Source organism: Mchenga conophoros, linkage group LG15 (genome assembly GCF_057382185.1).
Source record: "Mchenga conophoros isolate Kocher_MC1m ecotype Shallow Benthic linkage group LG15, M_conophoros_male_GT1.1, whole genome shotgun sequence".
NCBI classification, from domain to species: Eukaryota; Metazoa; Chordata; class Actinopteri; order Cichliformes; family Cichlidae; genus Mchenga; species Mchenga conophoros.
This window is the reverse complement of record NC_140540.1, coordinates 17,924,887-17,947,390: the sequence shown is the minus strand read 5'-3', so window position 1 is coordinate 17,947,390 and position 22,504 is coordinate 17,924,887. Positions and strand designations below refer to the sequence as shown.

Here is a 22,504-nt window from a genome sequence, read left to right as displayed (position 1 = left end):
AGTTAACGTGAATTTCTGTGTATACCGATGACGCCATCATATTCCTATGTTATTGCCACCTTGATTGACATTTTGTTTTGAGGACAGCCATTGATTGCACGTGCTTGCTTATCTGGTCCCCGTCTTTGAAACAACCATTTCAAGGGGAATGATTTCAGAGGTGCATTGTAGAATGACATACATCTTGGGTGTCCCACTATCTCCAATCAGCATTTTCTCTAGACTGACTGTAGTATAAGGCAAGATTTAATTTAAAAAAAATAAAATACATTGACAAATCAGAATGTGTGTAATCGTTAAATGTTGCTGCTCAATTTACACTGGATGTGAATATTTTGGGGTGATTTTTGCACTGTAAACCAAATATTACAAGTGTGATCATGGTGTGTCAAAACTGCTTTAATAAATAGGTAGGATGATTATTTAAAACAATGAAACACCCTTTTTGCTTTGTACAAAATTAACGCATGTCCCTTGTACAATAAAATGTATACAATATGCATATTCAGCTTTTAACACCAGCAGTGATGCAGCTTTAATTGTTTATTTTGCTGTGTCCCATTTACAGAAATACAATGGCGTTTTGAGACAATGACATGATATGAAAAGGGGTAAAACTGTTTAAACTGAGTTGGTAACTTAAAACACATTTGCATGATGGCAAAGAAAAATCTGCATCTGCAAACATTGTTCCCTTCATTAAAGCCTTTAAACCAAGCTAATGCTAATGCAAGATGTCCGCATTTGACCCAACATCCACATTCAGAACTCTAAACTGCCAAGAGTGGACTGGTTTTTCTTTTGTTTTTAAACCATCCATCTGTGTTTTATTTTAGAAATCTCCATGACAGTAAAGTGACAGCAGTGCACTTTACTCAAGCGAATAAAGCACACCACACTACACAAGATGTCTTACCTGCCTTAATAGTGGAACAACATCAACACAAAAAAAAAAAAAAAAAAAAAAAAAACCCCAACATCATAACACGACCACTGATAACACAAACAATGCACTGTTACATTAAGGCACCTGAAATAAAAGGGTTTGTGATGGGTTTATAAATGGTTTGGAAACTTGTTAAGGCTATAGTATTGGCAGCTTTTAAAAAAAAGAAAAAGAAAGAAAAAGAAAAGAAAGACAAAAGAAAAAAAAAACAAAAACAAAAAAAAAAAAAACAATGAAAAAGAAAGCAAAAGAGCGGTTTGACCGTAATAGCAATATGATTTTCTCTACAGCACTTACAAATAAATAGCAAGTAAATCTTAGGGCTAACAACAGTTAAGAGCAAAATTAAAGCATTTATAGTACATTTTCCTACAAAATAAAACATCCAGGTTATGCTTCCTACTTCTAACTTTGCCAATTGTGTATACACCCCCCTAAAAAACAAAAAACAAAAAAAAAAACCAACAACAACAAAACACTAAGGGAAGCTAATATTGAGACTGCATGCTAGACTGAAAGAAAAGCCAAAATAACATCAATGACACGAACAGGATGCCTAGTGATGCCTCGGCCCTGTGAAAGTTATTCTATCACATAATGTAAAGGTGAAAAACCAAAAACATCACTTTTTCTTTAATATTTCAAAACACATATTAATACCCCCCCCCTCAAAAAATAGACACCATTTATAAACCCTTCATAAATTCCTTCATAGGTGGTACCTCATTGTAAATGTTCCTAACTCTTAACTGCGGGACTCTGAGTATTAAGTGTTATAAAACCTGCCTATTTGGACAGGCATTAAATAAAAGGAATGGCGTTGTAAAAAAAATAAAAATAATATTAATCATAATAATAATAATAATAAAAATGTGTGACTTGTCTTTTAAGTTACTTATTTCAAATATACACAGCGACTCCTTTAGTATTTACATGTATGTACAGAGTATTCATTTCTGCTTTGATCAAATACCTTGAATGGCGTTGCTGTGAAATTGAAGTCTAAATGTACACATATCCCTTTGAGATTTGAGAACAAGGAGGTCAAACTGGGCAGCGCAACTTGGAGCCTGAACGCAGCTCTTAGAAAGGCACTTGCTACCAACTCAAATACTGCAAAAAATCGTCAAACAGAGCTTTCAGCCAAGAAAACGAGACAGGAGAAAAGGAAAACAAACAAAAACAAGGAAGGCCACATAGTAGGCACTGGGGTTTCTGCCCCCTCTTCCCCTCCAGGCCAAGTGTTTTTGGTAAGGCTGGCGTGTGACGGCCACAGGTGGGCAAAGCTGGAAGGAAACTAGAGCAAAGGGAGAGTTTCCCCTGTTACTGTGAATGCAACAACAGTCCATGTCTCTAAAACCCTTCCCTTTCTCTCCCTTTAATGTGCATCTGCCCCAACAGACACTGAACAGGAACCCACTGATAGTTTAACAAAATCATACTCATCTGTAAACAAAACATAAAATAAAATCATTATACAGCCTGTTTTTTTTTTCCCCTCAATCCATATCAGTGACTCACCATTTACCAACAAGTCCATAAACATAAATTGCAAGAAGCTTCTTTTGCCTCCTGAAATATCATTACATCTCAGCTCCTGTGTACATGTAAAGGAAAATAAGGTAACAGAATGAAAAAAGGATGTTCACTGTGCTCTAGCCCTCCTGAATCAAAAATCACTTCAGGTGACAGTGACGAAAACATGAAAATGAAGCAAACAATGGCTTATATAAACAAAAAGCATTTTTCCTTTCTTTCCAAAAATAGTCCAAACTAAAAATAGTCACTGCCTTGCAGCTTCTCTTGCTTCCACACTGCAACTCATTTGTTTATATATATCTCATACACAATAGTCTCTGAGGTCTTTCTGACCAGTCAGGACCGCACTGACATTTTTCCAGCGGTTGTCTTTGGGACTGTAGCCTGGGGTCCGGTGGGGGGCTTTGAGAGGTGAACTGGAGCTGTGCATGGTGCAGATCACTCCTCCACTGGGCCGCACTGCAGTTTTAGAGTACTTATAAACTAGCTGCTTTCCCGCCTCTGCTCCACCGCACTCCTCCTCGAGCTCAAGCTCGCCTTCCGTCTCCTCCTCCTCCTCCTCATCATACGTCCGACAGGAGGGGCCCATGAGCTTTTTGCGCTCCTGCTCAGCCTCCCTGTTGCTTTCTTTCAGCTGCTGCTGCTCCTGCTGACGTCGCACAACGATCCGCAGTGGCTCCCACTGGTTGTTGACGCTGTCGTCGGCGGCTGATCGGGAGGTCCTCTCGCGCTCTTTTCTCCGTTTGCGTGTCCACCAAACACATACAATGATGCAGAAGAGGCAGAGCAAACAAAAGGCGACACATAGTAGAGGCACCAGGTAATCTGTTGACATCAACATGGAAGGAAATTGTAGAAAAAGTAAAGTCAGTAGGAGTGCGACGTCAGCAATAACTAAAAATGGCTGGCCCTATGAAACCATTGTGCAACATTTGCGTTAATCATTCCTTACCCACTGATGGACGCATGACCTGGGTTTCCACTTTGACCTCAATGACTGCCAGCATTATGGTGCTATTGTGCCGCTTAGACAAGGTGCCCACAATGGCACTGGCTGTCTCCTGGATCAGACTGTGGTCAGGTAAATCCTCTGGATGGAAAGACTGAGAACCAAATCAAAAAGAAAGGAAGAGAAAAGACACCATGAAGTCCCAACCAAACATCTTATTGAGTGTGCCACTTGGGTTGTATGGTAGGCACTGGCTGTTTGTGTATTTTATGCCCCCACCCATAAATCTGTGTCAATCAAGCTTGGTAAAATCTCCAACATGAGCTAGAATAAGGTTGTTTTAGAAGGCAATGGAATAATCACCACTCTAATTCACTTTTACTTACTATAGCCACCTCTACAGCATCCTGATTTGAATGAGAGAGATCACAGAGAAGGAGAAGAGCGTGGTCTCTTGCCAAGTGTCTAGTATCAGGAAGATACCTCAGCTCAAAACAGATATTCTCCACTGTTGTTCCCTGTAGATATACACAAAAACCCAAAACGCATCAATCAGAAGCAACACAAAAAGTAGTTTAAACGGTTCAAAGCGATATGTGGCTGATTACTCACCGGCGGTACTTTGTCTCTGTTGAAAACGAGTGTTATGCGGCCGCAGCTGTTGTCCAAATGGCCGCTGTTTGGCTGGCACTTGGTGGTTACATGTGGAGGTGGAGGTCCAACCATTGAACAAACCCCCCACTGATGACAAGGGGGGGAGAAGCAGGTGAAGTAGCTATGCTCCAGACATTCTTGTCCAGCCGGACAGGACTGGTCACGGCCCGATGACTCGAGCCGGCACGGACGGCGACCACACAGCACCTGGTGTTACAAGGTCAAAATATTCACTTAGACGTGAGACAACATTCGCATTGCCATTTCTTTCTTGCGTCACTTGTCACCATGTTAAAATATCACGTGGGAGTGCGACTTCATATGAAAGCATTTTCATTCATGCTTCTGGAAATATTCCCTTGAATATAATATCCATTGTGAACTCAAAGACACAGAATGGAAAAGCTAATAACAGGATATCAATCAAGCCATCTAAAAATAGCACAAGTCCTGGAATCTGTTCAAAGGTGCGAAAGAAGAGTACCTTGAAGGCTCTAATCATAGGCGGTTATTTAACTTTAGGGTCCAGGAATAAGATAAACACGATGAGCTCTTAATCAGAACGCCGTTTTGATAGTAATTAAGTCTCTTACCTTTGTACAATCCACCTTGCCATCGAGGCAATGGCAACTGTTGCACTCCTCCTCCCAGTGGCTGCCATGTGGAAACTGCAGCCCAGTATAGTGGCAAGTTTTCCCAACGCCTATGACTATAGATAGGAAGAAAGAACCATGATGCACTTATGGAACAGTTTTAAAATCTCCAGCTGTCCTCCTGCAGCTCTCCTCTCTGGTCTAAGCCCCTTGCAGTAGATAACGACATTCGTAATTGCATGTCATAACCAGACAGTGAAAGCCCTCAGCTTAAACCACTGTGCCACTGGAGCTCATTCAATGCAAAACTTTGTTTTTAAGATACTCCATGGTTTTAGCCAATAATGTAAATCTAAAGGAGGTGATTTCATCCTGAAATCACTTAAATTTGAGCGTGCTTACACTCTTGGCATCTGGCTCCTCTTCTTCCACGCGGACAGATGCATCGGAAACTATTGATCTCATCCACACAGGTGGCTCCATAGGCACAGGGTGAAGACTGGCACTCGTTTATGTCTACACAAAGAGGAAAAACACCACAATTTAAGACAAAATGTTAAACCATTAGTTAGGTCTACGAGTCTTCCAAGCTCCCTGAAAGTTGATGTTTTAAGTACTTTGAGCTACTGGGAAAAAGTTGACATCTTAAAACAAGACGTGGCCTTCTTATGCCTTTTTTGCAACCAGTCACCATTGGCTGTGCATTGTTAAATAAATGTTGTTCTACAGACAAAGTTAATTCAAAAAGATAGAAAATAACTATAAAAGTCACATTTTCCCCCACTTACAATCATATCGCATTTGATGCTTTAGGGAAAAAAACAAAACAAAAAAAACAAACAAAACAAACAAAAAACGCCCCCCAATAACAACCCCCCACCCCGAAAACAGCCAGTCAAAACTAAAAACTTCCAAAAAGTGCAAAAATAAAAATCACAAAGCCTCGCCTCCCGTGTCAGTGGGAACCTCCAGGCCATTGTCACCCAGATTTCACATGAACATGTCTGAATGAGAATTTCCAAATTTAAGCCCCAGAAAAAAGGTGAAGGCTATCCGTCCAAAACAAAGGAGCAGAAAAGAAGAATTTCGGGGTCACTGGGTTATTTGTCTTCAATGTGTGAATATGTGACTGTGTGAGTACGGAGGAGGGATGACCTTTGACCCCCCCAAGGCGTTAAAGGACTAAGAGAAAGTGAGAGGGGTCTGTCTCGGTCTCACATTTAGATGTCAATACAGCCATCTTTTTCCACGCCCTATACTTTTTTCCACCCCTTCTTCCATGTAGCAATCCTCTTAATCATGTTCTCATCAGGAATATCATTGCGGTTGGTTTTAGCCATCACATCCAAAATCGGTTCATCTTAATCCTCATGTCATCACTCACTGATTCTGCAGTCAGGTCCGGCGAAACCGGGGGCGCACTCGCACCGGAACCAGTTGACTCCGTCCACGCAGATCCCACCATTGTAACTGAGGGAGCAAAGAAACTGACAGTTAGATGAGGCCGTACATCCTTTCCAGCTACAACAAAGCACATCGATTGTGTGCCTTTGTGGGGGGGGGGGGGGGGGGGGGGGGGGTCACAAGACTCAGTTCAACCCATCAATACAAGCCTCCACCTTTCAAATGCTAATAGGTGTGTCCAGTTCCTCCCCTCCCCTCATCAGGCCTTCTTCCATTCCTCCTCAAAAGCCAAGCTTCCCCCCAGGTCGCACGGAAAGAATGGACACGTACACCCCCTCTGCCATTCTACCCCCCACCTGCATTCACCACAGGGTAGGTGGGACTCTTGTCCTCCCCACAAAACTCCCACTTCTCACTGTCCTATTCAATATTTGAGCCCCCTCCTCTGCGAGATGCCCTTTGAGGCTTGATTTAAGGACAACTTCCACTGCTTTAGTGGCCCTTCACCCCTCTAGCCTGTAAGGTCTGAGTAAAGCGTGGAGATGAAAGAGCCAGGGAGGTGTGCAAGGAAAGAAAAATGTTACATACCATGGATGAGGGTCGCAGTCGTTTGTATCTGTTGAAGAAAAGAAAAAGTAATATATCATCTTTGTTGCATACATGTGGCATGCTACCCCCCACATCTGAATTGACCAGTCTATTATTTATATGCATGTAATGCAGCAATAATCCCAGCCTAATAAGATCATGGGTTTCAAGCTTTTGTTACTTGCAAACTTTATAATAAAACTTAAATGTCCCATTGCAACAGATTTCACCTCTACTTCAAAAACAGTACACCCAACACACAATTATGGTGATTTTACCGTCAGTTATATTTAAAGTTATACAGTAAAACTAACTTTGTCCACAGGTGGGGCCTTCCCAGCCCTCTTTACAGATGCAGGTGAAGGTATCGCCTCCTCCCACACAAGTCCCTCCGTTAGAGCAAGGACTGGAGGCGCATGTGCTGTTCTTAGCTATGGAAAGAGAGAGTGAGTCACGAGGTGCACTAGACTGTCAAAACCCAAAAGAGCAACACATACACAGGTATATGATTCCAAGCAGTGGAGCAAGTGGGTGATACTAAACTACCGGGAATAAGGTTACAGGTTTCCTACACATTATAAACTTACCGTACAGTCCCTATAGACAGTTATTTTATGTTCTACCAGCCTATATTTATCATCATTTTACTATTTTTTTAGCAACAGGCTTGAATAATTACTTGTTACCTGAGTGTTTGTGAAAGGCGAGGTAATTTGGGACATGCTTGTCCCACTAATTCCAGCCAGCCTTTAAATTAGCTAAAAGTAAGCTCTCAGGGAGGTCCTCCTTGGAAGGCTAATACCATATTGGATTGTCTGAATCATCCACTCCATATGGCGGTGTAGCTTCTGCCCTCAGGTTATCATGCAAGGTCAACCGTTTGGTCTCTCATGAGTGCGATTCAGATATTTATAATGGGTTCTATTCTGCAAAAAAATGGGTACTTTGCTCACTTGTTATGAATTTTCATTTCCCACTTCTTTTTTTTTTTTTAAATGCTAAACTGCTGATGCCATTACGTTTGTCATGTTTACAGTTTCTATATGAACCTAGAAAAACAGGACCGTCACCAGAATCCAAAACCTCTTCCGATTAAAACATTCGCCAACTTTCTCGTCAACCTAAAATTGGCTCACCGATCAGACAGGATTAAACTGCTGAAATGCGACACCAACAATGGAAGCCGATCAGAGGTGGCTGTTCTAAGAGTTACGTGGTTATTAAAAGATATGCCAAGTCTTGCAAATTTGCAGCAATCACTGTAGCCCGTTTTACTCTGAATCTAACCAATCGAGACTAACACAGCTGGTTGTTTCTCAGTTCTATTCAAGAAGTGAAGGGGTATAAGACTGCATGACATTTCTTTAAGGAAGGGCCAACAGACATCCCATCTATTACTCCAAGTTTGCCCACCATAAGGTTTATGAGTGAAAGACAATCATGCTCCATCTCCTACACTTAGTTTTAAAATACAATAATGTCAGTAATATAAAGCATCAGAAAAGTTTCTGATAATCTTACAAGTTGATGTTTCCTGTCAATTTGTGACAGTTTCTTATTAACATGATACTTATTCACCTATAAGGAACTGCAGTTGGTTTAAAATCAGGGCTGATTAACAGCCAAACTTTTTCATCCTTGAATCCATCATTAGCATTACTCTGGCTTAGCCTCACCCACACACATTTCTCAGCTTGTTCAGAGGGTTAAGGTTAGGCCTGGCATTGTGTCCATTAATGACAATTTAAGCCAGTGACGGAAACAGCCCATTTCATAGTTATGAAAAGCATTAAGAGCTCCCAGCAACTACAAATGTAGCCGTAATGATTGGTCCATGCATCGTCTGTTTAGTGAAGGCAAAGCAGAGCAAAAAGCATTCAGTAAACATTTTAAAGTTTTTGGATTTCTGACAAAATCTCCCATAAAACTAAGCCATTAGCTTCCTTAAACCTTAGCGTATTCCGTTTCTGCCTCACCTGTGTTGCACATCTTTCCTCCCCAACCAGGTGGGCATGCACAGCGGAAGGTATCCCCGTGGTCATTGCAGGTTCCTCCATTACTGCAGGTGGTTTCATCACACTGGCGCTCACCTGGCAAGAGGAAATTAATTAATAATTGGTGTAATCCAATAATGATATAAATGTAGACATCAGTTTTACAGCTGTGAAACTGTAAAAATACACAAAAGGTGGAGCTGGAACTACTGGGAGCTGTGAACATAAACACACCCATTAACACATAGGCAGATAACTCACGGGAATGGCAGGTCTTGCCCTTCCAGTTATCGGTGCAGTTGCAGTAGAAGTCGTTTACCAGGTCGATGCACTGTCCACCATTCTTACAAGGATTGTGTCTGCACTCGTTGACATCTGAGGAAGGAGGAAGGTTTCTATGATTCAAGTGTTTCATTCACTTTTGCATAAACTGTGGCGTGTTTGGTACAAAGCAACGCAGTGGTGGCAGATTCTTTAAACCAGCCGTGACTTTGTGTTTAAGAAGGACACAAAGACTAGCAGGAAATCACTCACTGTGGTCACAGAGCTGGCCCTCCCATCCATCAGGACAAACGCACTGAAATGAGTTCACTCTGTCAACGCAGGTTCCCCCATTTCTGCATGGGTTGCCTATGCAGTCGTTAATATCTAAAATAAAAAGAAAATGATATGACGTATATAATGATATACTGAAAGGGTTAAAAGAAAAGAAAAAACACCCCAAAAATGAATTACAGACCACACAGCACCTCCAGAATCTGAAAGCTTAAGTCTCTACGTACTCTCGTGACAGTAGATGCCACTGAAACCCGGATCACAGACGCAGGTGAAGTTTCCGGCTGGCTGGCTGATGCAGCGTCCTCGTGCGCCACAGACATTGGAGGGTATGTTCTGTATGCCATCCGAGTCATTGGTTGCAACAGCAATGCTGCAGCTGTCAATAGCTGTCAAAAATAAACCAAAAACCCCCCCAAAAAAACAAGTTTCAGGTTTAGTGTTTTCTCATATTATCGATCTATTCCAGCCTTTTCCCCCCTGCAGATTCCTTTAGCCACCTTGACATGGAGTGGTTTGGCAATCCTCTTTGAGCCTTTCACACATCTTTCCTTCGTAGCCTTCAGGACACGCACAGTAGAAGTCCTGTTCCATGCTATGACACTTGGCCTCATTCTCACAAGGGTTTGGATCACAGGCATCAGAAGATGACGAGCTTGGGATCTTTGGAAAAAACAGGAGAAGAGGGGGGGGGGGGGGGGGGGGGGGGGGAAGGACAAACAAAATATACACATTAAAAGAGTGACTGTTCCAATTATAAGACCAATGATGGCGGAAAAAAATAAATAAATAAAAATCACTCAGTAAACATAGTCCATCATCTTTACACAGCCAGGTATCTTCTTCAGGTGATGATGGAGACCAAGAGGATCTAAAGCACTATATGTTAAAACAGTCCATTTGTATTCACCAGGTCATTGCAAGCACAAATGTTGAGGATGCTTCCTCAAACTAACAGCCTGATGTTGGACACAAAAACCCCGGCAAACAATACAGTAAACTGGTGTGACTTAGTACACTCAGCAAAGTTTTCTTCAACAAGTGCTCACGAATTGTGGGGTGGTAGAGCAGATCAGCTACTAACTGGAAGGTTGGTGGTTCGATCTTTGGCTTCCCCAGTCTGCATGCCAAATATAAATCCTTAGGCAAGATACTAACCCCAAATTGCTCTCCGATGTGCCCATCGGAGTGTGAATGTGTATGAATGTTGGTTAGATTATACTTGAGTATAGAAGGAAATGCTTGTATGCACACTATATCAGTCCGTTTTACGGACAAAAGAGTTTCTAAGTGGTAGAAAACATTATCATCACATTAAACTGCCTATGATAATAAAGCAATCAGGCCAGCTGGAGTAAGGACAGCTAAAGTCTGAAGGTGAGCAGCTTAGCTTGGCTCAAGCCTCTGCGATTATGAACAAACTGAGTAAGTGGACGAGCAATGTAAGCCTCAGAAACTTTTACTAAGCTCATCAACAGAATCCATGCTTTCGGTTTTACATCTCTGCCCTGCGTTATCATTCAAGATTATTTTGAGAGGAGTCAGAATGCGAAACGGAGCAGGCAAAAGAACGGCTATCCATTATGAAGCTGGTTCCACATCATGCAGAGACAAGCGAACACATAAATATAAATCCTCTGACACAGAGAGAAGCTGCCTAGAGGTCAGAGTGATAACTTCAGCCATTTTCACATACGGCATTTCTGGGATTGGACAGAAAATCTTTCAGTTCCTATAAACAGAGCATAACTGTGCATAAACTCTGGGTTGCAACCCGTTGCCATTTAAGGTGCTGAAAAAGGGAGATGGAATTGGGCAACGGGGTTGGTGAAGTTTGTGGTCACACACAGTTTATTTTAAGTGTCAGGGCCAGACTTCTTTCTTTAGTATTTGCACGTGTGTGGTCAGGGAATCACGTCTGAAGGTAATAAATCTGCAGAACATCACTGTTAACTGCTTGCGCTGTCCAGAGCACAAAAGTCATTGTTAATGCAGCAGGCGAGAGCCCAGAATTTAGTGCGTTTCATTGCATAATTTATTTTTGCTGTGTCTAGCCAGACTTTTTGGCGATCGCTTAGATCACCCACATGTCCTCTGTGAATAAAAAGGGCCCAATTAAATGTAGATTGCCAACTGAGGACTCACATTTTACTGACCCCCTCTTTTCTTTCTTTGTTATTCTCAACTCGTATCCATGTTGTCCACTTGTCATCAAGTTTTCTACAGGAGACAGAGGCTCTCGTCACCAGCACCACCCGGGCAAGTTTAAGCGAAATTGCAAGATGCACCATTTCAAGTGGTCATAACTTGAAAAGTTGGCTCTGAAGAGAAAACTGGCAAAGGTTAAATCGGGTATTCCTGGAAGTTTTTTGTTATTTTCCCTTTTTTCTTCACACCTCTAAGATTGTTTAGATGCAAGTTGCCCATTTTTGGATATCTCTTGCTTTAGAGATGTTTGATTTCGCGTGAATAAAATCTCACTAGATGGCATTCACCGTGTTGCGAGTAGTTTCATGTAGGATATTATCTTTCTATTGCACTACATCCACCCGAGGTATAATTGTGCAGATGGAGGCGGGCATCCACCTGGGTCCTGCTGATGTCAGCGTGTAATGATTAGAATTTCTTTCGTTTATCATTATTCAGCAGCTGGTACCTCGCGATCTCAATTAACTCTGAGATAATTTAATATATTGCTTAATTTCCATAACAAGAGTCTTTAAAAAAAAAAAAAAAAAAAAAAAAAAAGCATTGGCCAATCAGATCACCAAGATATTTAGGAACCATGAATGGATTTCAAGGCAGCAAATATGAGATTTCACGCTGGGACCTAGTGCTTGACCGACTAAAAGTGATATTCGCAGAGTCACACTAGTAAGAGTGCTTGAATATAAAAAGATAAAGCTCTTTTTTGCTTGGCCCCTTAAATTCACAAAATTCACTAAATTTAAGCATGTCTACTACCATAAAAGTAAATGCATCATATTTGTCCCCTTTAGCCTTTTCTCTGTACCCATTTTCTCTGAAGACATGAAACACCGAGGCAAACATGACATTGATTAATCCAGTAAGCACTTGATTGTGTAGTCACAATCTAATCAGAGAAATACGATGCTGGAGGCATTGTAGTTTTGGCACTGCGGGGTAGGACTATACGGCCCTGCAACAGCAGGCATTAGAGCTCTGTAGTATGCGGGCAGAAATCCAGGGTCCCCTCATTCAGAGAGGCTCATATTTATAGTAGAGATGCTAAATCAGGATTGGCTCCTGACCAGCAATGTCCTCCATTCAGGACCCCAAGAGATGCAGCTGAGTGTCGGTTTCCTCACTGCTAACCTACATTCAAACACTCGCTTCATACATGAAGGGCTGCAGCAGGGACACCAATATGTGGCATCTTTATGAAATAAAAGTATGAATTGTGACGTGGACTTGGCTTGCAGGGTTGGAGGCTGACAACATTGCACGTTTTGGCAGATCACAGCAGCGATTTGGCACGTAGGGGAGTTTAATGATCTGCTGGATCAGATGACTATTGTGTTATGGCTTTTTGGTTGTCTTTATAGTTTAGGGCAATTTCTAGTCCATCTTAATGACACTTACATCCCAATTCATGGGCTGCTTTGCTTCACAACATGTTTTCTAGCATCCAACTTCACAGGAAACCATTTCCCCATCAGTGCTGGTACAATTGCACATGATTAGTCGCTATGATGGCATTTTGTTAATGTTCTACGTTTACAGAAGATCTGTGAAACAAACAGATCACCTTTTACGGTCATGATACCAGGTTATAATAAGAGATATAATCTCCTGATTTACATGCATATAACCACAAAGCATTTGCGGTCACATTTTATTTGTAGTGTGAACAACCAGACCAAAAATAAATAAATAAATAAATAAATAAATAAATAAATAAATAAATAAATAAATAAAGGAATTGAGCATTAAGACCTGCAGTGTGAACGTAGCCTTAGACCTCCAAGAAAACACCCTGAACTTAAGTGGACATAACATACAAACTCCACAGGTCCTGGACCCCTAAGCCTGGGGTGGGGAACTCAAGGGCCGGTGTCCTGCAGGTTTTAGGTATCGCCCTGGGTCATCACAGCTGAATCAAATGATTAGTTCATTCCCAGGCTTCTGGAGAACTTCAGGACATGTTGAGGAGGTAATTCCCCCCAAACCCTGTCCTAAGCACTAAAGAGCTCAAGTTAAGGTAGTGTGTGAAACTTCTGGTTTTGGATTGATCAAATAATCAACGTTACTAATTTACAAGCGTTTGTTGAAACAAACTTTGAAAATGTGAAATTGTGAAAACCAAAAGTGTGCCTTGGCAAGGCCAACAAGTCCAGAAATGTGAAAGGCAGTAAAGCACTTTACACAAACCATAAATCCTGCATGATATTGGTTTATGGAATTACAGCAAAAAACAGGTTTCGCCTCTCATATTTTATACCACAAGATGCAATAAAGGGTTAGTCAGCATCTCACAGCAAAAATTAATAAATGAAGCCTACTGCTACGTTACGTATTGCAGTTGGTCACTGGTAGAACCTGGGTAACATGAGACTCACCTCACACAGCTGTCCAGTGAACTGCGGTGGGCATTCGCACACAAAGCTGTTCAACACAGCGCGGCAAGTTGCTCCATTCTTGCACTGACCGTGGCAGGCACTGGTATCTGAAGAGGAAGACAACAAGAATTAGCAAGTTTCCTGCAAACATACATTTTAAAAATGCTACTCCACTAAAAGAGTGAACGATGCGCTATCAGTTGTGCATAGATTAAGTAAAAGTTAGGAAAAGAAAAAAAAACTAGTGAAGTGAGAAGGGTGCCAGATAGACTCTTATGTAACTGGGCATGCATAACACAGCTGGAGTTTCGGTTTGCGAGACGAGAAAGGAACACGTTGCCACACGTGTGGAAAGTAAGCGGTGCCAAAGTACACCTAAGCTGTGCATCCAGAAAGTGAGGAGGAGACATCCGAGAGCAACCAGAAGAAGAGTTATCGATTTAGGAGCGACTTTGAAGGGAGGAATACTGACTGATGTCACAGTTTTGTCCGGACCATCCCCGAAAACAGCTGCAGTGATATCCGCCAATCAAATTTTTGCAAGAGTAAGCGTTCACACAGGGCTGTCTTGCACACTCATTTGCATCTGTGAAGGCAGGAGTAAGGAGTCAATCAATTGAATGAAACCAGAGAAGGGACAAGATAGGAAAGAGACCAGCAACCCAGCTTTGAAGGCCTGCTGGCACCTGCGCTCTTGTATAATCGAACACTCAGAAGTTCGAGTGAGGTAAAGTTCGAGGAATAAAGAGTTAATCAAAGAACAGTTTAAATAATGAGGATTTTTGGTCAACTTCTGAGTTACAAAACTTTATGAACGTCTAATATTTAATGGCTCAAGTGCCTTAATTCTTAAATTTTTTGTCCAGTTGGTGTCAACAGAGTACTGGTATAAAATTACCTGCCTATTATTGGAATTCAAAAGCACAAAATTTGATATAAATATATTCATTCTTTTCAGTTTCTTGACCAATGAAAACATTGCTGGTTAAGATCAGGTGGAGCGGTCTCATAGGCTCGCTTCTGTACCCACAGAGTTCTCGCCACTTTCAAAGCTATAGTCTTCAGACCGAAAATGACGCAGGCTCAGGCGACAACACCTCAGGCACTGTATCAGACTTCACACAGCTTTAAGCGCCACAAAAAGCTTTATTCAAGCCTTTACTCCACAATACATGGAAACAAACTTTGAAGAGTAAAAGTGCCGAGCTACTTTCAGGATCTCAATTTCAAATTCAGTGTAAGTGATAAAATCTGCGAAAGTTCACCTGAATTTAATATTTAGCACCGAGTTATCCTGTAGTGCACTGAGTCGACGTTATTTTCGCAAAAAATTCCCCATTTGCATCACAGGGTGTTTTTTTCCCTGCTTAAGAGATTTTAGCCAGACTGAGAGAAAAGCACTGTAATTAAGTCTTACGTAAAGTTTATTTTAGAACTTCATAATATTTTTAGAATGTGTTTTGTGCGCCATATAGACAACCTCACAGTAATTCTATACACCACTTTGACCTGTTCAATAAAGATTAACAGTTTCACTCACAAACATCAACCACCTGCAGGTATTAAAAGTGGGTGTTTGGGGAGGAGAGGGCAGTCCGCAGGGAGTCCTGCTACACTCCCCTCACACACCTGTCTTCTCTATGAAACCCCAAACTCTACACATGCACCAATGGCCAGGTAAGACAGGAGGCCTATAGCTGCCTGTAAACTGAGACTGGAGCTGGTAAAACGACACTGAACTCTCGGGATCTCTTTCCTGCCTTTACCCCCACACACGCAACCCAACTTTGTTTACCGGTTGTAATCCATTTCCTGACTTTATGCTGGTCACGTCCGCTCATCGGAGAGGGGGGGTTCTACAGAAATGAATGCCACAGAGAGTGGCCAGCAAACAGCCGGATATAGGCTTTGGTATCTCATAAAGTCATTGAGAAAAAGGTGGTCACGCTGTGGGAAGCTGCCAGCTCATTCAGGATACCAACATCCTATATTGTGGCCTTGTGACATGGCAGTTTCATTCCAAAATGATGAGCAATGCTATGCCTGCGTGTCAAAGGCCAATTATTTATTTTAGGAAAAGGAACAAACAGGAAAAGGGCAGAAAAACATCTTCCCCGGCTGAAATAAAAACACACTAATATGTGTATGCACACAAAACTCACCTATCTGGCAGGTCTTTCCTTCCCACTGAGGGAGGCACACACACTCGAATCCATCCTTCAGGTTAATGCAAGTTCCACCATGAGAACATGGACTGGAAGCACAGTCATCCAAATCTGAGGAAAATACTCAGGTAAGTGACTGACTGATCAAAAACCTGATTTTCATGGCTGGAAATCACTTTCATCATATAAAAATAAAAATGTGTGTAGAAAAGAAATGAAGACACTCACTGGCACAGGTTGGGTTATCCCAGCCTGGAGGACACTGGCATTCAAACCCTGCTGGAACCTCGCGGCATGTACCACCATTTGCACAAGGACTGGAAACACAGGCGTGCTCAGCTGAAGAAGCAATAGTGTGGAAGAAAGGGAAACATTAATTTCATATGAGATATGTTTGGGTATTTTTTTCCTGTTTTTAAAAGTGTATTGTTAAAAAAAAAAAAAAAAAAAAAATACAAGTCTCCATTTGTCTTGCTGGATGCTTTCCCTACAAACTGTAAATAAGTTCACAGAAAAAGTGCCATGTATTTCTGACTAGCAAAACAAAGGCCAGTATAGCTGAGAGAGGAGGCGGCGGCAGCAGCGGAGGAGAGGGCAGAAAATATGCTGTACATGGAAGGCCCACCTCTAGGGAGTGGATTCTCTCTCACCTATCTCACAGTTCTTTCCAGAGAAGCCCTCTGGACAGGCACAGTGGTACTCATCTGGCTGGGTGTTCATACAAGTTCCTCCGTTAACACAAGGCTGATGGCGACCGCAGTAATTCAGATCTGGAGCAAGAACAGCAAGGAGATGCACAGTGAAGTGAAATGACAACTCAAGGTTGCAAAGAGAAGCACAGAAAATCTATGAAGCTGTCTTTTTTCACTTTGCGCTATATTTTCAACCAGGTAGAGAGAAGTTTGATATTAAGTGATAAGTGAATGTTCAGAAGGAACATGAGGATTAGAACTTCACCACTCAGAAACAAAAATCAAAGATGACAGCTGTTGCCACACGTGTTTATGATGTTTCACATCAATCTTAGACACAGGTACAGAGGCATACTGCCAAATATGAGTTAATGCAGGTCAAAATAATGTTTTTACAAAACTGTTCCTGGTTGAACTGAATACTAGAATTTTATCTGTATTGGTATATTCTGAAGTGACACTACTAATAATTCTCTTTAACAATTACAAGTGGAACAAACAGCTCTCGTCTTGTTCCACTTTTTATCCCGTTGGAGCAGAGAGCTCCCAGAAAGCTCGTCAGATTCCTCAGTCAGCAAGAAGCACCAGCTGTCCACTTTGACAGGAAGCACAGTGTTTTCTCAACCCCTCTGCTGCACTGCATTAAAATAAATTTTACTGTATTCAGACCACTAGCTGTGTAGACTTAGTCTGCTTATCTGTATAAATGCAGTTTTTCACAATTATATTCTTTGCTTCATTATTTTAAAGCTCCCAAAAATAAACTAACTGATCGCCGCACACCAGCTTTAGGCTAAAAGCCAGGTCACCCTAAAGGCTGGTAAATAAATGAGCAGGGGGATCAGTCTCCGCTGGGGATCTTAGGGCCCATTCTCATCCCCTGAAGAGCCCTGTGTGACGAAGGGATGTGGGGGGGTGGAGATCGGGTGTCCCTGCTGTCGCTCAGATCACACAAGCAGTAAAACTATCCAGCCGCCGGTCTCCACTCAGAGAAAATGAGCAGTAAATATAATTCAGACCTCATATAAACAGTGTAATTCTGTAATAACTGAATAACTATAATAATATAAAGATAAATGTAACTCCTCAATGTTAATGGGTCAGGGTGTGAGAAGCTTGCTCATCTATTACTCATGAAATCCAAGAAACTGTACCTGGAGGGGGAGCAGAGGAACGACAACAACGACTCACCCTGCCTGGTGTTGCGAGTCCCTGTGAATACATTTTGTAAAAAAATAAATAAATAAACAGCATTTCTTCCATACCTTTTTCGCACATCAGACCACCCCAGTTCTGCTGGCAGTTGCACTGCCAGGGGGCGTTGCAAGTCCCGTGGACACAACCAGGATGAAGCTCACATTCATCACAAAACTGGCCCTTCCAGCCATATCGGCACCTGCCAAACAAGAACACAGCCATGAATAATTTCCCTTTAACAGCTTCTTGAAAAATTGTTGGTTTCATGGTCCGAATCCTAATATAGTGAAATCACCCATCGGTGATGAATCAATCTTTTCAAAATATCTACATAAAACAATCTGCAACTTATGTCCAACAGTTTTGAAACTGATATGGTTTTATGCTTGATTATAAATCACCACAACCAAACTAGCGTCTGTTAAGAACAGTTCTTAAAGACACCCATTAGGCTGTGAGCTGCTGTAGCTACTAATGATGCACAAGTGACAGACAGCCCGTGGAAACAAACCTAATATTGTACCTGCTATAGTGTCAACACATCCCATGGACGTCTTCTGCCAACTAATCTTAGTAGAGGGTGACATTCCGGGGCAGCAGGGGTTAAGGATACTTCCAGTAGCTACTGTGCATTGGGTTAGAGTATGCGGGTGAGGCGGATTTGGGGGCTACAAGGGTGACGTGATGTTTCTGAGAGTGCGTGGCTGGAGGTGATTGTGTGTAGACAGTGTTTATGCGCAGCAGTCTGACGCTTCGGGACTGTACTCGGCTATTCCAAGGCTGAAATGTTGTCACGGCAGCTGTCTTGTCAATTGGCTGCTATTTTGAGCCCCTTGCAGACGGCACCGCTGCCTCTCTGAGCTTTCAGCACCCCCTTCCAACCCCCTCTTCCAGCCAGTCTCAGACTGGGGTCCGGGGTATCAGGGTAAGACTTGGCATGCTTCATCCACTGTATTCAATTACCACCAGAGAGCTTAACAGCAATTTGGCAATAACACTAAAAAGAACACGGAGACTGCTTTAAGGTATCCAAAGAGTAAATTTGTAGTTTGTCCTTATTGATATAATTAATCACAAATGTGAAACTTATGAAACTTGGCAAAACTCCATATAGAAGGGTTACAATTAATATCTAAGGAGTTCTTAGGAACACTGCAGCAAACCTCTTAAATATGTCAGAACAAGCCTAATGCGGGCTAATAAAAAGCCTCAATACTGTGGTGTGACAACAGGCACGTACTAGCCTTTGTGTTTCTCAAAAGCCCGTGGCAGACGAGGCAAAGCCCATAAAACCTTGATGAAATAAAGGGAATAAAGGGAGATGGCAAGGGATTTGATGCAAGCTTTCTGTGACCTGAGGCATCATTAAATTCATGCCGCTGCAGGAAGTCTCTTTACTGCTGCTCTTCCATTGATGTCACACTTCCTGTTGACTGCAACTTGACATTTTGTATGACTAAGAAGAATGCGCTAACTAGAAAAAGGACGGCACAAGAAAACACCATTCCCTCATTCCTCAGCTTTCGGCCAACTCTCTTTCCTAACACGTGGAGGCAAGCATCCCCTCCCCCCCCCCCCCCGATACAGCAGGTGAAAGACTGGGGTGGCGAAATGACGACGGGATGTACCACATCCTGGAAACGTGGATTCACTGGGACATCCAACGTCACTTTATCTAATTGTCGTTTCCACTTTGGGAAATGTACATAACACGGCGGGATATTCATTTCCGCTCCTGTCCCTTGCCCTTCGAGGAGGACTGCAATGCGGATGGGGAGAGCATCTGACAATTCCCAGCACGTTTTGCAGTGGTCAAATTCACACACCAAGACGAGTCCCTTTCTTCAGTCCGAGCTGCAGAAGCCTGATGAGGTGCTTGGTATTCTAAGGAGGATTTCGGATAGCTAAAAATACAAGAAGGCTGGTACGGCATTGCCCTTTTCTTCTGAACTGAGGTGGAGATGCCCACGAGGGAGGGAAAGGCTGACACACACACACACACACACACACACACAAAATACAACAGGCTTCGACAAGTGAAGGTGCCTCTGCTTTAAATCCAGCCTTTCCACCCCCACAGATTTAGCTCCTCTGCTGAATTTTTAAGAAATACCGATGCAATTTTGTATGTTTTAAAAACAAACAAACAAAAAAAAAAAAACAAACAAAAACCAACATTTCATCTAAAAATGCATGAGCAATATGACAGTGATCTAACATTTTACGACATGTGATACATTTAGAAAATTACAGCGCCAGAAACAGAAAGATTCTGCATTTATGATTCACATTTTTGCATATCAAATAAAATCTTCCCAGTCATCTTACTTGCATTCGCCTGGGACACTGCATGAGCCATGTAACAGGTTGCAACCTTGCTTGCAGATCGCTAAGACAGAAAAAGAGCAACAACATGTGTTTATTTAAATGCATCTCTTCCCATCCCATGCAACCCAGGTAATTAAAGAAGTGGAGGAAAGGGGGCACCAAGACAGAAAGTGGGTGGTAGAGACGCTGGTTTGTTTTGTTTGCCTTCATCCTAACAAGTGCAACAAGACATGAAAATTCATGGCACCCTGACTAGACAACTTTATGGCCTGCATAAAACACCACCCTCTTTTTTAAAAAAAAACAAACAAGCCAGGCCTTCTGCGCTCTCCTCCCCTTTTTCACCCTTCATCTTCTAAGGTCAGTTGGATGATTTATTGAGGGCCCCCCACTCTCTCCAACACCACCCACAAGCATGACCTCAACACTGCTAGACTTTAGAATAATGACCTGACCAAACATTCTACGTTTATTTATGCATACGGCACATTTCTGCCATCTTACTTTAATAATTATAGCCTTGATGATCAGTAAAGAGTAAACTGATCGGACTCCCTTTGAAAATCTGAACCCAAACTTAATAGAAACAGTTTAAAAGACATCTCATTAAATAGATCTCAAAAGGCAGCGAATCTTTACAATTCATTCACGCATTTCTTTTTATTTTTGAAGACATTTTAAGGTGCTAGGAGCTCACCTGTTGTGCAGTCGTGGCCCATCCAACCATCCAGGCACACACGGGTGCCTAAAGGTCCACAGCGGTAGTGGCCAAAGTAGTCGTCACGAGGAGAACACTGTATGTTGCACGTGCTGGTGTAGTAGTTTTCGTCACACTTTACCCGGATACGATAAGTGATGCGAGCCACGGGCCCATCGTACATGATTGTCTGCCAGGGGTCACCAGGGTTGATCATGCCAGTGCGGGCGCTGCGCTCAATCAGCAGGTCCTCCTCAGCTGAAACAAAACGGGGTGAATGTGCGATTCAGACTCACTTCCTTCTCACCACACATAAAGCAACTCAACCTGACACTGGATCAGATATTAGTCCACTCAAAAGGTGTCCTGACAAAACGTCCATCTATACGGCAGTTTAGTTTTTTGACTTGATCATTGCGGTCAACAGAGTCGACACAAAGTGTAAAGCTCAGACGATGACATTTCATTATTGCCTTTCTCTTGTTATGTTCTACACTAGCTTTAGAAGCTTTTATTGGACTTGTGCTAAAATAATATCCTGCCATAAACTGAATTAATATTTCACTTCATTTCACTTTCACACCTTTTGTCTGCTGAGAGCAGCTACACTTACAGTGAGAGGAGGGAGAGAAGAGTCTAACGTGACTAGATCAGAGAGGTATGCAATAGGTAAATTGAAAGTGGTGTTTAAGTACAGCCTGATGTTGCCTGGTGCCATGTAAAGAATCATTCCCAGCTTTTTCCTCAAAGTGAGCACCACAGCTTATTAGTATTCCCTACACGAACACCAACTACAGTCACTCATTTTAAATTTTTAGGCGGTCCCAGACTTCAGTGAATTTTACCAACTTTATGAAGCTCTGTAATGCTCCATATTTATTCTCAACCCTCAAGTTAATTTGTATAATTCACAGTTCATAACAATCCTCATAGCTCAAAGTAAACCCGCATAGTTCTCCCCGTTTATAAAAGCAAGACATTTCAAGGTCTCTCTTTTTAAGCCAGCTTCCTTCTGATTGGCTGCCCTCTTGCAAATCGATGGTCTGACCAGCAAGTGAGGGAGCCTTCTCTGCTCACCACCAGAACTGTGTCTGAGTTTGCCATTAAGGATAGCGAGGGGGGGGAAATCTGGCTGGTACTGAGCATTTACAGAGATATTAATTCTGAACGTTTGTTGCACAGGCGGTGCCTGCACGTGTGGTAGACTCCACATTTAAGCCAGATTTAAAATAATCGACTAGTTTAACAGTCAAAATACAGAAAAGTGTAACAGATCCGATTTCAGACTCTGACAAACACTCGGACCACATAAATAAGGCACACATGCTGTGCAATAACCAACAAATACCCACTACCCAGGCTGAGATCCTCACACTTTTTCTTTCCCCTGCCTATTGCACGCTTCTGTCCGTCTGTTACAGACCGAGCCACAGCATCTAACAGAGTGTCAACAGTAGACTTTATATAAAAGATTACAGTTGGAGACTTTAATATGAGAATCTCTTGGACCTGACTTGCATCTTCAGTCACTCTCAGGAGGTTTTTTGAGATACTGCAGTTTGTGGCACTTTCTGGTGGCTTCGCTTTTCAGCATCAGAGGTCACTGCTTTCTGTAAATAAGCT

The 22,504-nt window shown here is 42.2% G+C and overlaps 1 protein-coding gene across 2 annotated transcripts in view; it reads right to left on the bottom strand.

The window, feature by feature from the left end:
- Positions 1–378: 378 nt before the first annotated feature.
- The window catches only part of jag2b (jagged canonical Notch ligand 2b), a 43,496-nt gene continuing 21,370 nt past the window's right edge, over positions 379–22,504 (bottom strand). The window contains exons 4-25 of one of the 2 annotated variants that reach the window (XM_085246281.1): positions 20,882–21,139; positions 20,185–20,245; positions 17,925–18,055; positions 16,618–16,737; positions 16,196–16,306; positions 15,965–16,078; positions 14,275–14,388; positions 13,803–13,909; positions 9,723–9,885; positions 9,450–9,611; positions 9,202–9,315; positions 8,929–9,042; positions 8,650–8,763; positions 6,988–7,104; positions 6,674–6,701; positions 6,066–6,151; positions 5,084–5,197; positions 4,682–4,797; positions 4,047–4,295; positions 3,821–3,952; positions 3,438–3,588; positions 379–3,310 (exon numbers count right to left, since the gene is read on the bottom strand). In XM_085246281.1, coding sequence (XP_085102407.1) covers positions 2,787–3,310; positions 3,438–3,588; positions 3,821–3,952; positions 4,047–4,295; positions 4,682–4,797; positions 5,084–5,197; positions 6,066–6,151; positions 6,674–6,701; positions 6,988–7,104; positions 8,650–8,763; positions 8,929–9,042; positions 9,202–9,315; positions 9,450–9,611; positions 9,723–9,885; positions 13,803–13,909; positions 14,275–14,388; positions 15,965–16,078; positions 16,196–16,306; positions 16,618–16,737; positions 17,925–18,055; positions 20,185–20,245; positions 20,882–21,139 — 3,200 coding nt within the window. In that variant the 3' untranslated portion in view covers positions 379–2,786. The remainder of the gene's footprint in view (positions 3,311–3,437; positions 3,589–3,820; positions 3,953–4,046; positions 4,296–4,681; positions 4,798–5,083; positions 5,198–6,065; positions 6,152–6,673; positions 6,702–6,987; positions 7,105–8,649; positions 8,764–8,928; positions 9,043–9,201; positions 9,316–9,449; positions 9,612–9,722; positions 9,886–13,802; positions 13,910–14,274; positions 14,389–15,964; positions 16,079–16,195; positions 16,307–16,617; positions 16,738–17,924; positions 18,056–20,184; positions 20,246–20,881; positions 21,140–22,504) is intronic. The other variant, XM_085246282.1, reaches the window with a different exon arrangement.